Source organism: Miniopterus natalensis, chromosome 19 (assembly GCF_054644295.1).
Source record: "Miniopterus natalensis isolate mMinNat1 chromosome 19, mMinNat1.hap1, whole genome shotgun sequence".
Classification (NCBI taxonomy): domain Eukaryota; kingdom Metazoa; phylum Chordata; class Mammalia; order Chiroptera; family Miniopteridae; genus Miniopterus; species Miniopterus natalensis.
In genome coordinates, this window is record NC_142099.1 from 19561673 (window position 1) to 19577951 (window position 16279).

The 16279-nt window shown below is 36.5% G+C and overlaps 1 protein-coding gene across 2 annotated transcripts in view; it reads left to right on the forward strand.

The window, feature by feature from the left end:
* The window catches only part of RALGPS2 (Ral GEF with PH domain and SH3 binding motif 2), a 104953-nt gene that overhangs the window by 80605 nt on the left and 8069 nt on the right, over positions 1 to 16279 (forward strand). Inside the window, exons 10-18 of one of the 2 annotated variants that reach the window (XM_087827867.1) lie at positions 2883 to 3020; positions 4205 to 4295; positions 7095 to 7162; positions 8458 to 8590; positions 9367 to 9518; positions 10128 to 10182; positions 12670 to 12747; positions 14249 to 14354; positions 16010 to 16102. In XM_087827867.1, coding sequence (XP_087683993.1) covers positions 2883 to 3020; positions 4205 to 4295; positions 7095 to 7162; positions 8458 to 8590; positions 9367 to 9518; positions 10128 to 10182; positions 12670 to 12747; positions 14249 to 14354; positions 16010 to 16102 — 914 coding nt within the window. The remainder of the gene's footprint in view (positions 1 to 2882; positions 3021 to 4204; positions 4296 to 7094; positions 7163 to 8457; positions 8591 to 9366; positions 9519 to 10127; positions 10183 to 12669; positions 12748 to 14248; positions 14355 to 16009; positions 16103 to 16279) is intronic. The other variant, XM_087827868.1, reaches the window with a different exon arrangement.

Sequence of the window (16279 nt, forward strand, 5' to 3'; positions counted from 1 at the left end):
CGTCACCAAAAAACTGCTGGAGACTGGGGGCGTGGGGCAGTCTCCTCCCTAGGATTTCCTCTCTGTGGCCTTAAATAGGGGTGGGGGGAGTGGGATCAGCAGGAGGCTGAACAGCTCGGAACAAGGAGAGACTGTGCAGGTTGAAGGAAGGGCACCATCTGGAAACAAACTATCCTAGTTCGGCAGGCAATTACAAAACAAACATTTTAGTCTGCTGGCCAGAGATCTTTTAAGTTGCATACTGAAGAACACAGTACTCAACTTCACCTAGAAGTAGCTGCAGGCGGATGAGTTTGTCTTTTGTTACAAAAAACCAGAGTTAAACTTGGTCAGAAGGCAGCCACCTAAAGAATGCAATACTCTTTATAGCCTAGAGGACGTTTTAAACATTTTACTGAGTTGCTGTTTCAGAAGATTTTAAACTTAGAAGAAACCTAATGTTATGGTAATATGTTTATCTTACTGTGTAATGTTTCTTATTAAGATAAATCTGCTCCTATGTATATAATTATCGAAAATAAATGGAAATCTATGTATAAAATTATTTTAGAAATTTAACATGTTTTAAACCTAAACTCTGATGCTATATAATGTCGCTTCCTCCTGTTCTACAACAGGACACCTCATATCTGAATAAGGTTATTCTTAGTTGATATGTTGTGATTTAAATGCAAACATAACCCTGACCTGAGGGGGTGGCATTTCTGACCCCCCCGCCCCCCCCAACACACACACACACACACACACAGGAGCTATATAAACTTGGAAAAGTCACTTTTACATACCTCTGACCCAGGTCTTCTGCTATGAAATTAGGGTGCTGGAGAGAGAATTACTAGTTGTTGAATACTAACTATGCTGTTATATTTCATTAAATCAGGAAATGTGATTAAGTCAATAGTTGAGGAAACACAAATTTAGGCATCTTAAGTGACTTGGCTTAGTATTTAGCACTAAGTGGTAGACTGGGGGATTAAGATCTAACTCCAGAGCATTATGCCACACTCTCATCGGAGTGTATGACTGCTGATTGCCACTGCTAGATACAACTTAGGGCTTCTACTTTCTATTCATACCATGTGCTTTCCCCTCCTCGTTGCTGTATCTTGTACTTTCTCTTTCTGAACTTCTGCCATCAACTGTTGATCTGCATCCTTACTTAAAGTCAGCTTAGTTTCTGCCTCTTTTGCAGAATTGTTTCTTTAAATTCCTGTGACATCCATAGGTGTGCCAGGGGTTGCAAACTCAAGGGCCTGTAGAGACATGCTCAGAACAAGACTGAAGCAGGGCCCTGCACCAGTAACAAACCGACGTTATTATGGGATCTGCACCCTTTTCTGTTGTACCTCATTGTTGCCAGACCTCCCCATGTTTTAGGAAAAGAAAGTCATTTCAGTATTTCCTGTGATACTTCCTGATTTTAAAAACATGGGGACAGACGGGCTGCCAGCTGCTCGTCTCTGACTTACGTAATGCAGCACAGGATCATTCAGTGATCTTGTTTTACTCACTCGCAGCTTCGTCCGGGAAAATAGGAGGAGTAGGCTCCTCCTGAGTTTTTCCCTTGAGCCAGTTGCGCTTTCTAGCTTCAGCAATTAGTAATCTCGCTAAATTGGAATGGCAGGTGTTCAAGAACAAATAATGGTCGGTTTGGCATGGAAAATGCAAGTCAGGAGCTCAGCTCTATAGAGAGATTTGGGAAGTCACCAGCTACTAGGTGATAGTTGAAGCTACAGAAGTAAAATAATCCAGAAAAAGTACACGTAGAGTAGTAAGGTTAATGACAGAACCGTGGGGAATGCCAGCTTCCAGGGAGCATGAGGAAAAAACAAGAACAGAGGGGGGTGCAGGAAGCTAGGAAGGTTCTAGCCAGTAAAGACCAAGGAGCGAAGCGAATAGTAAAAATACTACAGAGAGACAGCAAGAGACCAAAGACGTAAGGTTTAAAGATACAATAATGAGGAGAGTCACTTAGGCCTTTACAAGAATAAGTTTCAGCAGCGAGATCGATATTCACTCAGGTTATGATACTAGGTTGGAGAGGAACTGGATAAAATCTAACTGCCAGGGGGATTCATTTCTACAATATATTAAGAACTTAGAAATCGATTTAAAAAAGACAACCTAGAGGGAAAAATGGACAAAAGACATTTCATAAAAAAATGCTTAACCTCATTATTAATCGAGGAAATGAAAATTAAAAGTGAGATATTTTATACTCACAAGATTGACAAAAATTAAGGAGCTGATAATATCAAGTGTAGATCATTAGAAACTTACATACTGTTAGTGGGAGTATGAACTGGTATAGCTTTGAGAAACAATGAGCCCTGGCCGGGTGGCTCGGTTGGTTGTAGTACTGTCCCATGTAACAAAAGGTGGTGGGTTCAATTCCCAGTCAGGGCACATACCTGGGTTTCGGGTTGGATCCCCTCGTGGGGCACATACAGAAGGCCACCAATTGATGTTTCTACCTACCTCCCTCTCCCTCCCTCCCTCTCTCTCCCTCTCCCCCTCTCTCCCCCTCTCCCTCTCCCTCTCCCTCCCTCTCTCTCTCCACCCCCATTTTCTCCCTTTCCCCTCCCTCCCTCCCTCTCTCTCAGCATGCCCTCAGGTGAGGATTTTTTTTAAAATCATACTTTAAGATGGTGTCAGAAGAGGACATGTACCAAAAAAACATACTTACATGTTTGACCCCCAACAGCATGGAAATGTAGGCCTCAGTGGCAGTGTGTTTACAAGGCTGTGCTGTATTAATAACAGTACATTCTAAGTACGGCACATACTGAAATACAGCTGTAAGCTAGCTTTTTCCCCCTTCTCTTTGTCCTACTCTTCAAGCTACAAGTAGGAAAACACTCATTTATCTAATTTCGTTTCAGGTATCTATTTGTCAGATTTAACATACATTGATTCAGCATACCCGTCAACTGGCAGCATTCTAGAAAGTGAGCAAAGATCAAATTTGATGAATAACATCCTTCGAATAATTTCTGATTTGCAGCAGTCTTGTGAATACGGTAAGTTTCCGGGGTGGTACTAAGGCATCGTGTTGTGATTCTGCTGATTCACTTACACACTACCCAGGCCACTGTTCACACCGAGGGAAACATCATCTTAACATGAAGGAAGACACTGATTGTTTCATATCCCTGTTTAATATTTAGCATTCTATATAAGATCTTGCTTTTAAGGAATGGAAGTATTTCATAGTTAAAATTTTAAGTTTTACCTTTGCTCTTTTGCTATTTTGTAACAAACTTTGCCAACATAATTGAGAAAATTATTTTCTGTTCATCCCATTTGATCTCCCTGACCTGTTACGGAAATAGTTCTTACAGTTTTCAGTGAGGGAAGGAGCTACGACTCTTGATCCTGGTAGCAATTGACTAGCTTTCTTGAGTCTGTTATTGAGTAAATAACCAGTTTTTTTCCAAGACATATTTTGTGGAAACACACATGTAGAAGAAGCTTACACAAGCCCAGATGATTACAAAAACTTGTGTGTGGTTTTTTTTTTAATGTTTTAAAAATGTTTGGATGCTTTCAATTTGATAGGGAATAAATATAGGCTACTGACATATAATTTTTATGGTATTATAAAACAGTGAGTTTACACTGATTAATTTAAAATAAATTTGTCTTAAAGCAAACTTCACTGTGTGCATCTGTACTTTTAAGAAAACCTCAACAGCTTCCTGAAAGTTGGGGCTGGGGGTGAATCTTACTGAAAGTTAAGTCAAACGATCTCTTTGTCTTTTTCTCATTTCTTAAAAACATAACACCAAATTATAATATTAAATTAATGTTGTTTGAAATTTCTAAGTAGGAAAGGAAAAACTACATTTACAAATGGGAGCCAGGCTTCTTTAAAAGAAAAGAAAACTGCCTTACATCTTGCCTTTAGGTTAGGTTTTAATATAAATCACAATGAAGTCTCTGATTTTTTCTAAGAAATGTCTCAAATGTGCTGGACTTTGTAAATGGGGCTGTTTTGGATTTTGTTTTGTTTTTTTAATCTGTACAAACAACTTTCAGTCTCACTTTAAATAAAATTTTCCTCAGTAATGTCCTTCTAGAATTAATTTAAATTTGGTACCATGTGGCCTTAATTCACCTCTAAATATTTTCTCAGCTTAACTTTTGAAACTGTGGTTGAGATGTACTTTATCAGATAATTAATTACTTATCATATTTTGCCTAGATATCCCCATGTTGCCTCACGTCCAAAAATATCTGAACTCTGTTCAGTATATAGAAGAGCTGCAAAAGTTTGTGGAAGATGATAATTACAAGTAGGTTGAATCTTCAGATTGGTTTGTATAACTGTCCTCCCCCCTCTCGTCCCCATGTATTTAAACATGTAAGTCTTACATCATATCATGCAAATGCCTAATCCAGCCATACATTTGCAGTGGTAAAGGTATTTACATGTATCTTTTTTTAGTCACTTGACATGATTGAGTCAATGTACAAATATGTCATTTTTTCTTTTAAGATTATTTTTAGAGAGAGGAAGGAAGGAGAGAGAGAATGAGAGAGAAACACTGATGTGAGAGTGAAACATCAATCAGCTGCCTTCTGTATGAGCCCTGCCAGGGATCAAACCCAAGACCTGGGCCTGTGCCCTGCCTGGGAATCAGACCAGCAGCCTTTCCGTGCACAGGATGATGCCCAGCCAACTGAGCCACACTGGCCAGGGCTCATCTGATCTTTTATTAATGTTTGAAAACACCTTTAAACTCAAAATATGAGCAAGTAGCTATTAAAATTTCTATATCTGACTCAAGAAATGTATTAGATTTAAGAGAAGTTATAGTTGATTCAGTAGAAGTGAAGTCTAAGAAATTATTGCAGAGTTATAAAGGATGGTAAGTTTTTATTGGCAATGGTAAAAGTACAATAAAGTATTTAAGCTACTTTTTACTTCGCTAAAAGAATAGAATTAACCACTTAAGCCAGTAAGTAGTTTTCACTGTATAAACTGACATAAGATGCCTTCATTTTTGTAGGAAAGCTGATGCTATTATATTGATTTTTATTATCATAAGTAGCTAAAACCAGAGCAGCCGTCCCCTTATTTGTATTTAACAGATATTTATTAGACTTTTGTTATAGGCTAGTTATTGTGCTAGTTGCTGGGATTACAAAAATAAGATCAACTTCTTGCCCTTAAGCAGCTCAGTCTAATGCAAAACACATCCGTGAAACAGATGATTACAAGCAGTTCAAACAGTGCTATAATAAATAGAGATATACCCAGCGTACTATGGAACATGGATAAGGGAGGACCTGACTTGGCTTAGTGGGGAAAGTGAAAAGAAACCTGAACAGCTTCAGGAGACAGTATCACCTAAGGGTGACTCTGAGTAGGAATTAGCTCCACATTGAAGGGTGTTTCAGGAGGGAATGGTCAGAGGCATAGGATGGGAAACAGTGGGTTTGCTTGGGGACTACAAGCCGCTTGGTGTCGTTGGGGCGTCATACGGGAAACTGAAGAAGATACAGTAGATCGTTTTTTGAAAGCTACAGTTGTGTTGTATGAACCTCCTAATTAAATGTGTTGAAAATCAGCATTTTAAGATAGGAGCCATTAAAGTAATTAGGGGAAAAGTGTATTTTTATGATGAAGAATTTAAATAAAAATGACACTTCATTTATCCAAAGGCCTCTGTTTTTGGCAACTTTATCTATATAGCCAGTATAGATATTACAAATTACATGTATATGATTTGAACAGAATGAAATCTTTTGAAGTTCTTTCATTTTAATACTGAACATAATATCTTTTTTCATTGATTCAGCATCACTGTTATCACACGGTGTTTTGATGATGATGTATCTTTTTCATTGACTCGGCATCACTGTTATCACGCGGTGTTCTGATGATGATACAGGCACTGACACTGGCCAGCCTCCGCTGCTGCGCTATGTGCGATGCTTCTGCCTCTGTTCTGCTGTCAGTGATCCGCTGCTGCTGAGAGCCCCATGATTCCCCCATGGCTTCCTTTCTGTTTCTTCTATTTTGGTTCTGTGTCAGGAAATTATAGTTATTTTGTTACGCCTTTGTCTTCCACCTACTAGACTAGAAGCTTCAGGAGGGCAGGAACCATAGTGTCCAACACAAAGCAGGTGTTCAATGACTATTTAATGAATGAGCTCAGTATAGTCTGCAGCCCAGATGATTAAAGTGCTCTGTAATAAGAAAAATCAGAGCTTTCTGGTTAATCATATTCAACAAATGCATTTTATACTGTCCAATAAATGGAATAGAATTGTACCTAACCCCCTCTTAGGTTACCAAAGAAATAGTAAGTTAGGAACCTGTAATAGATATATTATTATGAATGTCACTTGTATTATGCAATTTCATAAAAAATCCCAGCTCACAGAATGTTAAAAAATAAGATGCCTTTATTAATTTTCAGACAAATGCTTAATAATAATAGGCTTTATGGACTACACCAAAGTATTCTCCACAACGGCTTTAGTATCCTGTTTCCTGAAATAGTTTCCACTGATAGAAATCATAATCTCTTCTGCTGTGGAACTCAAAACTGGATTTATGATCCTAAATGGAACTTAACTACCAACTAATAAACTTTGACTTAGGGCAGGAACTTACCAGGAATTTTGCAAGCAACCTTAAGAGGCTAAAGAAGCTGTTAGCCCCATCCAGTAAAGATTCTAGGAAGAATCTGCATAATGTACTTAATAATATATGTGAAAGTTTATGAATTAAGTGTCAGGTATCAGTATAACTTCCAGTTAAATCACCTTTTAGTCATTCATCGAGTATCTTTAAAAGTGATGAATTGTTTAGCAATGTTAGAGTAGTTTGAGATTTTTCTATTTTTAAATAAGACTTTTTAATGTTTTTCCCCTTTCTAATATTTCCTAGAATGACCATAAGATCAGCCTTGTATGGAAGAGATAGGAGACTTAACTATTAAAGTTTGCTCTTGAAGAAAGATACATAGCTGAGATTCTTTTATAAAAATGTTTTTAGTTTTTTTGTAAGAAAATACATGATTTTAGTATTACTTTGTCAGATGTTAATCATTTTATGTATTTTGTTTCTTTTTGAAATTCAGGCTTTCATTAAAGATAGAACCAGGGACAAGCACACCACGCTCTGCTGCCTCCAGGGAAGATTTAGTAGGTCAGTGCACAGTTTTCTCTCATTACCAGCAATAAGTCAGGTAACCTAGTAGGAAAGGATATGCTCCAAAGTATGTAAGTACTTAGCACATTTTATATTGCATCCAAAGTTTACTTTGACTATTGAAATATATCTTTTTTTTTTTCTGTTTTGTTTTTGTTTTGGTTTTTAATCAAAAAGTTGTTACTTGTAGGTTGTCAGTGATGTACAAACAGATATTATGACTAATCAGGGTAATCCAGGAAAGTAGGTACCACAGACAGAAAATAACAGGTAAGGGTTAGAAATATCTGTTTGTTTATGTATTTATTTAAGCAGAATACACTGTCCTAAGCAAGGAATGTTAATTACATTAGAAATTTCTGTGATCAAGTGGAAAATTCTACTAATTTGAATGATTATAGAAGTCAGTTTTAGTGAGTTAATTTTTTTAACACTGGATCAAGTGCTGAAAATATTAAAAAATAGTCATAGTCCCTTAATTTACCTGTTGCATTATAATGAGGATGTTACATCTATACCACACATAGGCAAAAATGTAAAATTGAAGAGAATTATTCATTATTTAAGAAATCATTGGTAAGTACCTTTTTTAAAAATTCCAAACACAGACCTTGGTAACTAGCTTCATATGATTGTATGTTCTAAAAAATGTTTGAAGAGCCATCTAATAATATATGAAGGAAGCGAGGGAGCAACGTGGCTGTATTTAGGGGCAAGAGGGTTCCAAGCAAAGGAAGACATTTCAGCCTAAATCTCTTAAATTTGCTCTTCTTACAGTGGTGTTTTGCCAATCTGTGTACTTCTGAGTTCTTTTTTTTTTATTTCCATAAGCTTGAACAGTGTCGACGTAGATTTAAATTCTTACTTGAGTGTTTGGCCTGCCCTACACATCTCTTATCTGAAAGGAAGCTGTGAAAGTAAGAGTAAAGAAGCGAGTATAAAACTAAACAGAGCAGTGAGCTGGGGATCGGAGACCTGAGTGTTCAGTCTGGGTGTCATCTGGGGCTTGAGACCCTGAGCCCAGCTCCTCTCATCCTGCCTCCTCTGTCACAGGGGAAATATTTACACTTCCTACTTAGTGTGTCAGAGAGAGAGAAATCAGTGGATTTTGTACGCTTTGGGATTTTGTGTTTTAAGACTTAGAAAAGAACTTTCTCATGTTCAGTCAATTAAGTGGAATTAACATATCTTAAAATTTAAACCACATTTTATATTTTTATATGAAAGGATTAAAATAGAACAATCTTTTGAAAATTTCTCGCTCCCTGTCTCTTTTTAAATTGACCCTTTAGGTCCTGAAGTGGGATCTCCACAGAGTGGAAGAAGGAGTGTGGCCGCTGAGGGAGCCTTGTTACCACAGACACTGCCATCCCCTCGGAACCTGATCCCACATGGACATAGGAAGTGCCATAGCCTGGGTTACAAGTCAGCATTTTTCATTTTATCTTTCCAATTCTTAAATCGTTTTCAGTTGGATTTACTTTCTGTTTATTTTATTAAATATAAAATAGTGCCCTCGCATCTTTTTTTATATACAATAGTATTTCTCTGATTCAGTAAAATGTCTTGTTTGCCTAAAAGCATTTATTTCTTCCTTTACCTTAATTTGGAAATGAGCTTTTCCCAACAGTGCTTTCACATTTGGGGGATATAAATGAACATCACAGAGCATCATTATAAATAAAGTCAGGCAAGCAATATACCACTCTACTTTTAAATTGCAAGCTTTATTTGTATCAGGACAGTTACTGCTTGTCTTAACTAAAATAAGTCTCCATAAATTAAGGTTTATAAAAATTGTTCTTTTTATTCCTAAATATGAAGAATGGGAAATGGTTTTATGTTTCATTTCTTGAGCTTTGCAAGATTGTTTTTTCAAAACGGGGCTGATAGCACACCTTTGCCATGATTTTTGTGAAAATTTAATAGCTATTTTCCAAAAATGAATGTGAAAACAATTTTCTAATGGGCAGGAGACTTAAAGCATTCTCTGTTACATAGGTGGATATGGCCTGGTTTCCTAAAAATAATTTCCCTAAACTGTTAGTTTGAGGCCTTCGTGGTAAAATCTGTGTGTTCATTAGTATGAGAATTCAGAAGTTCAGGATAGTGGGTAAATCTCATTTCTTGGATCTTTATATAGAAATATCTTCTATATCCTGAATTAGTAACAGTAATGAGTATTTTTCCTTTGTTTCTAGTTTCATTCATAAAATGAATACAGCAGAGTTTAAGAGTGCAACGTTCCCAAATGCAGGGCCAAGGCATCTGTTAGACGATAGCGTTATGGAGCCCCACGCACCATCTCGAGGCCAGGCTGAAAGTTCTACTCTTTCTAGTGGAATATCAATAGGTGAGAAATATTTCTCTGAGAGGGTTCCAACTTGTTTAAAATGTGGCTTTTCACAAAACTCAGCTGGAAAAACATCATTAACCCTACTACATATACAGAAAATTTGATGAAAGCAAAGTAGCAGTTAGACATAGGATCATCTTAGTAGTAGTACTGAAGTTAAGAATTTGTGATGGTGCCCTGGCCAGTGTGGCTCAGTTGATCAAGCATCATCCCATTCACTGAGAGGTCCCTGGTTCGAAGTATGCCATGGACTCCTAAGAATTTCATAATTATGTTGGTCTTAAATTATGAAAAACCTGGTAAGGAAAAGTGTGCTTATGTCATTGTCTGGTCATACAGAAGTTACTTATTAACAATGAATTTGAGCTATAAGTAGATACACAGAAATGTTTTATGTTAATTTGCTTTCTTGTCAACTGTATTTCAGTATATTATAAAATAAATTTAGCAGCAATAATATTAGAATAAAGAATTAATATATGGATGTTCACCCACAAAAAACATGATTCTCATTTTACAAGCACAGTGAAAGAAACTATTTTTAAAGTTAAAAAACTCAAACTGTAATTCTGATGTTTAAAAAAATGGAATAACTTGTGATTTTAGGTAGCAGTGATGGTTCTGAACTAAGTGAAGAGACCTCATGGCCTGCTTTTGAAAGGTAAGAAAAATTGTCCATTTGAACTGCTCTGAGGTTTTTGTTTTTGTTTTTGTCTGTCTAAAAGTATATGAATAATATAATTCACCTATGATCATATGAATTTTAAGAGATAATATTTATCACATGTCTCTAAGGGACTATTTGAGCTTCCTGCAAGTGGCAGAAATTAGAAGTTGACATTTAAGTCTGGAATTGAGTCTTATACCTTATAAATACATGTTTGTTTGGTGGCTTGACACTTGTATATGAATTTTTTAGTACATTTAAAATTATAATTTAAAAATAATAAATAATCATGGTCAGTGTATCTACTTATGTGTTGAAAAGTAAAGTTATTTCCTTAAATTCTGGTTGACAAGTAATTTAAGGCATTTAGGAGAATGGTCAACTGCCTTCTCTACTACTTTGTCAAGGGCAAAATGACTAGTAAATTTTAAATTATATTGTAAACAAATCAGTTTGAAGTTTGAATTTGAATTGTCATCAACTCAAAGTTTGCACAGAGCACACAGATTTATACTGAAATACTATGCCATGCTTTCTTCTTCCCTTTTGTTTTAAGCTCTAAAAGCCATCATCAGCCTGCAGCAAATGTCATGTTATATTGATCTTTTAAGTAAGATGACCTTAAACATGTAGCTAAACAGTGCAAATAATTTTTATTTACTTAATGTTCAGTAGGGCTTATATTGTCTTTGACCATTTCAGTTCTGACATATTTATACTTATAAGACACTTGACTCTTGACCAAAGTAATTGCTCTTTTTTGTATATAACTAAGTTACCTAAGTTTCTAAGCAAGAGTGTCGTTCAGATTGAATTTCGAATGTCATGTTAAAATTGATGGAATTAAAATATTTAGTTACCTATCTTTGTATCAGTGACTTTTAATAGAAAACAATTATACGAAATATATACTTAAAATTAAATTATATTTGAATTTTGTTTAATTGGGAAACTATGTCGTTGTTCTTGATGATGCTTTATAAAGAATTCTCACCATTATGTGATGAAGATTTTACTTGGAAACCCAACATGTTAAAGTACTCTTAAGCCTTTCTGCACTATTGGTGCTCCCAGGTTTCGTTCTCTTTGTTTTGAGGTATTCTTAACAATTTGTTTTTGCATATTATTTTTCTTCCAACTTTTACTTTCAATCTCTTTATTTGGGTTTGCCTGAAACGGGAAAAACGCAAGAGTTGCCTGCGGCGGCATATGCTGTCTGTACAGATTGCCTTAGCTGCTTCCCTCTAGAAAGCATAATACCATCATATTGATGATAGCGTGCGTTGTAATCTTTAGATAAAAAATATCAATGAACAAAATTGTCTCGGATTGCTTGAGATATTAGTGAGTAACCAGAGTGGTGTGGGTAACCTGTTCTCATCCCCACAGGTTATTTTCAAAGACAGTGTTTGACCGTATTACATTCACATCTCAAAACAATTTTTTTATGGCAAATGTTTTGCTTCGCAAACATTTGCAGCTAAAAAAATGTACTGTACTCGTGCCAAGTTAAATCAGTGGCTCTTGAAACATTCTGAGAGCAAATTAATGCTGCCCAACAAGATTCAGACTCGAAATAATAATAAATGAATGAAGAACTGGGATTTAAAATACTACCTGTAGATAATGAACTTGAAAGTACTACTCTGAATGTTAAACATGCCATTTTCTGTTCTTAATTCCTAGAGAGACATCAAATATGTTGCTGCTTCAGTTGCTAAAATAATGCTTTTTGTTTTAAATATTATTTATCAGTGCACTACTTTTGGCTTTTCCCAGGCAAAGAAGTATCAGTGTCTATGTGTGTGTTTATTTTCTTTTTTGTTAAGTATTACATGCCATTTTGGATAAATATTAGCTCTTACTATTTTTATCACTTACTAGCTTTATTATTTATTTCAGTTCATATGGAAATAAAATAATGCCTTTATTTGTTACTCAGTTTACCTTTTTTATTAGTTTTTTTGGACCTAATAAAAAGGGTAAGGAGGAAAATAATAAGGTGTTTTGACAACACTAATTTTAAGTTTACTGGCCACATTGCTTTTAGGTGTCTTCATAGGGACATACAATAAAAATGAATTATTTATATGAATCCAGGTGTCATATTTAAACTGGAATCCAAGAACTGGAATAGAAATAGAAGGGATTTTTTTTTAGTATTTTTCAAGTTTCGTTAGTACCTGGTTGTAAATGGCTCTTTAAGTATTTTAGCTAATTTGTGAAAGTGAATGTATATGTAAATGTATGATGTGTGCTAAGCAGCTATAACTAATTCTAGCATCACTAGCAAAAGAAACAAGTTTTTGAAATCTATGCTGCATGCTTTTAAAAAGAAACAGGAACAATCACATACTAATCTTTCGTAAAACTTAGAAAGCTTTATTACACGAAGGAATTATTATGCTGTTCTAGGTACTGATGATGTTTGTGTGAATTAAAGTGTATGTAATGTATACAATTTATAATGGAATCCAACAGGAACAGATTGTACCATTCTCTCGGCCCGATGACACGAGTGGCACGAAATGGCTATCGAAGCCACGTGAAGGCCAGCAGGTACCATTCCCCTGCATTCGGGCCACAGAGCTCCCCCCTGGTGGTGGTGATTGGCTTACATGGGTGTGGTCTCACAGTTTCTGTTCTTTCTCAACTAATTGGTTTAAAGACTGACAAAAATGCCTAGAAAACTTTCCAAGATTTAATCCAGATAAACTTGAATCGCTATTTCTAATGCTGCTGATTACTGGATGAGCAATACAAAGATCCACGTGCAGCCTCATTCAAAGGCTACAGCCAGAGAATTTATTTTGCTAATAAGCGTACATTTTATTTGCCCTTTGAGAGAACTTTTTTGATAAACTACGGGTCCTGAATTTAGACTAGTCTATTTCATTAAATAATACTTGTGTATTTAAATGCATGATCGTTCCATTGTTCATCTAGTTAAGCTGAGTCCTCTTTCTGCACTGTCCTAGCTGCAGAAGAAAATAAGGCTAATCCACATTGATTCGAGGGCTGTAGGTTAGTGTAGTGGTAAAGGGTAATCAACCAATTCATAATACAGCAAAAGAACCAACTTTAGAAGTGAACTTACGTCATTTCGATGGTGTCTAATCTCCTTTTGTATACCTCCCTGAAAATAAATAGCCCTAGCCTGAAATTTCTAACGGTTTCTAGGCTTTTAAGTCACTTTGAAGACACCTAAATAATCATAAAGGAATAACTTGGCAAGCTTCAGTTTTCATCACTGTTGTAGGAATTCTGCAGCTCAAATCGGATCACCAGAGAATGACAAATTTTTATTAGTGTGTGTGCTTTAATTGACTCATGCAGAAATTACTCTTGTTTTAAATATAGGACCTTAAATCAGTTGGGGAAAGATATTTAAATGTTTGGTTATTTTGTAATGGTTTTCTTCAGATATATGGAGAGGAAATCTTTGGAGTTAGGCTATAATCAAACACTTATGCATTGATAGCATTTAAATGTAATTAAAATTGATTGCAGAAAGCCAATTTTTAAAAATATGTTGTTAGTGCTTTTTACTACTTTCACTTATTTTAGAATTAAATTAATTGTGGGTTTTCTTTTTTCTTTTTTTCCTTTTTGAGCTTTTATTATTTTTATTTTGAGTTTTATATGCTTAAATACTTTTAACAAATAGAATCCTCATCTTTCCTACCAGGACTTAAAGTTTCTAATGGGGGAAAAGTTTACAGCAGTGACGCAGTGTGGCATGTTGAGAAGAAGAAAAGTCTTAAATCTTTCATTTAATCTTTACTAAAGTAAATTACCCTATTCTTTCTAAATTATACTTGCTCAGATATGTAATAAAGTGTGTATTTTTAACCATCTGCTGATTTAATAACTTCCTGATTAACTTTTGTAGCAGCTTATAAATTTCAGATCAATAAACCTTTATAATTGTGTCTTCTCATTCTGAATAAAGTAATGAAGTTTTGAAATAAAGAATAATTACATTTCATTTAAGTACCTACTTGATAGCTACTATACGCAAAAGCTCTTACCTGTTTTTTTCTTTGTTTCATTATTATAGTTCTGCAGAATCAGAAGATTTGGCGGTACACTTATATCCAGGAGCTGTTACTATCCAGGGTGTCCTCAAGAGAAAAACCTTGTTAAAGGAAGGGAAAAAGCCTAAAGTAAGATTTTGTCATATTATATTTTAACATTTAACACTTCTGAAAATATGTAAATGTGTATAGGACCCTAAAAAACGTTGAAGACAATTGAAATAAAACCAGGTACATAGTACACTTGAAGTAATTTAAGGTACACATTTGCCTCACCATGTTTTTGTTGTTTTTTAATTTAAGTTTAGGAAAAATAGAGAATAGAAAGTCACAACCCTGAAATGGAATTCAACCAGTTATGGGGTTTTTTTGTCAGTTCTAAGTTAACTTGGTAATGCAGGTTTGTTTCCCACATGAAACAGAACCCAGATATTAAACATCCTCCAAACCATAATTAAGGAAAAAAAAGTTTGGTGAAACAAAGCTTTTCACATGTAACTCGGAAGTAGGTTTCACCAACAGCAGCACAGTAGTTTGATGATTAAAGAAAGATTTTTTTCTTTTCTCAAATAACAATTACACCTAATTTGGAATAAAAACTTTTATGCATATCTCCACTTAAAGTTTTTGAAGATAAGGAGCTGCCTCTTAAAATATAAAAATTGTTTATACCTAAGTGGTCTGATTTTTGCTGCTTACATGGCAGTCCTGAAGCTACACTAGACCAGCTAGTGAACTAAGAATCGCACGTCACCTGAGGCCTTACCACACCTGGTGTGCTCCAGATGCCAGGAACAGAGCAGGCGCTTACGTCCTGGAGCTGGCGTTCCAGTGAGAACCAGCCCGTAAAGCGAGGAGAGGGCATGGACTGTGGTGGGGCGAGGAGAGTTGTCACCATAGCGAGGCAAGCATCTGAACCGAGGTCTGAGTGAGGAAAGTGAGTTAGCCACGTGCGGATCTCGAGTTCAGGAGACAAGGTGACCTGTGTAGTTGAAGCGCTGAACGTGCAGTGCAGTAGGTGGAGGAGGTGGAGTCAGGGAGAGGCTGGGGCTGCTTGACGATGTATTGGATGTGACGCGAGAGAGTAGGCGTGATGAAAACTTCTGGGTTTGGAACCGAGCTGGGTGAGCGTTGGGGACATTTATTGAAATAGGGAAAGTTGAGGGGGTTTTTTTGAGAGGGGGCAGGTAAGTCTTGGCCAAGTTCAGTTTGGTGTACTTATCAGACTTAGAGTGGAGACGTCAGTTTGGCTCTTTAAACGGCACAGTTCAGAAGTTCTGCAGAGGAGGTAGGATTTGGGAGTTATTAGCATGCAGGTAATATTTGAAGTATGGGCCTGGTGAGACAGACAGACGGTCTATGAAGAAAGTGTAGCTGGGGAGAAAAGATGGTCAGATTAACTAGTGTTAGGGTTATGTCAGGAGAGCAAGTGCTGAGATACAGTATTTGGAAGGGAATGGGTATAGTGCTAAACCGTGGGGTGCAGACTAAACATGAAGAAGGGAAGGGGGACATGGGATGGGGAGCCCCGGGCAATACTAGATAATATTAAAAAGCGATAGGATTCTTGGTGAGATGCATAATTACCTGAATGAAAGGACTATTCAGTAGAGTATATTAAGTGGAAGTGATGGGAATATTTGAGTTAGAGATTCTAGAAGTGGTACAGCTCTGAGGTTGGGCTGATGGCTGAAGTGGGCATAGCTAAGGATCGTGGCGCTGAGAAGGTGAAGAGACGGGGAAGCCAGCGGTATTTTAGTCATGTATTCGTGTGTTCTCTCCAGGTGGCATCTTGGACAAAATATTGGGCAGCTTTGTGTGGGACACAACTTTTTTACTATGCAGCTAAATCTCTAAAGGCTACAGAAAGAAAACATGTAAGTATTACTCATTGGCATAGTGTCACAGCCTCTTCATGGTTGTAAAGAAAGTTGTCCTGGTCGGGCCGGGCGGCTCGGTTGGTTGGAGCGTCCCGAACACTAGAGGGTGGTGGGTTCGGTCCCCAGTTGGGCGTGTACTGGAGGCAATGGATTAGTGTTCACCTCTCTCTCCAT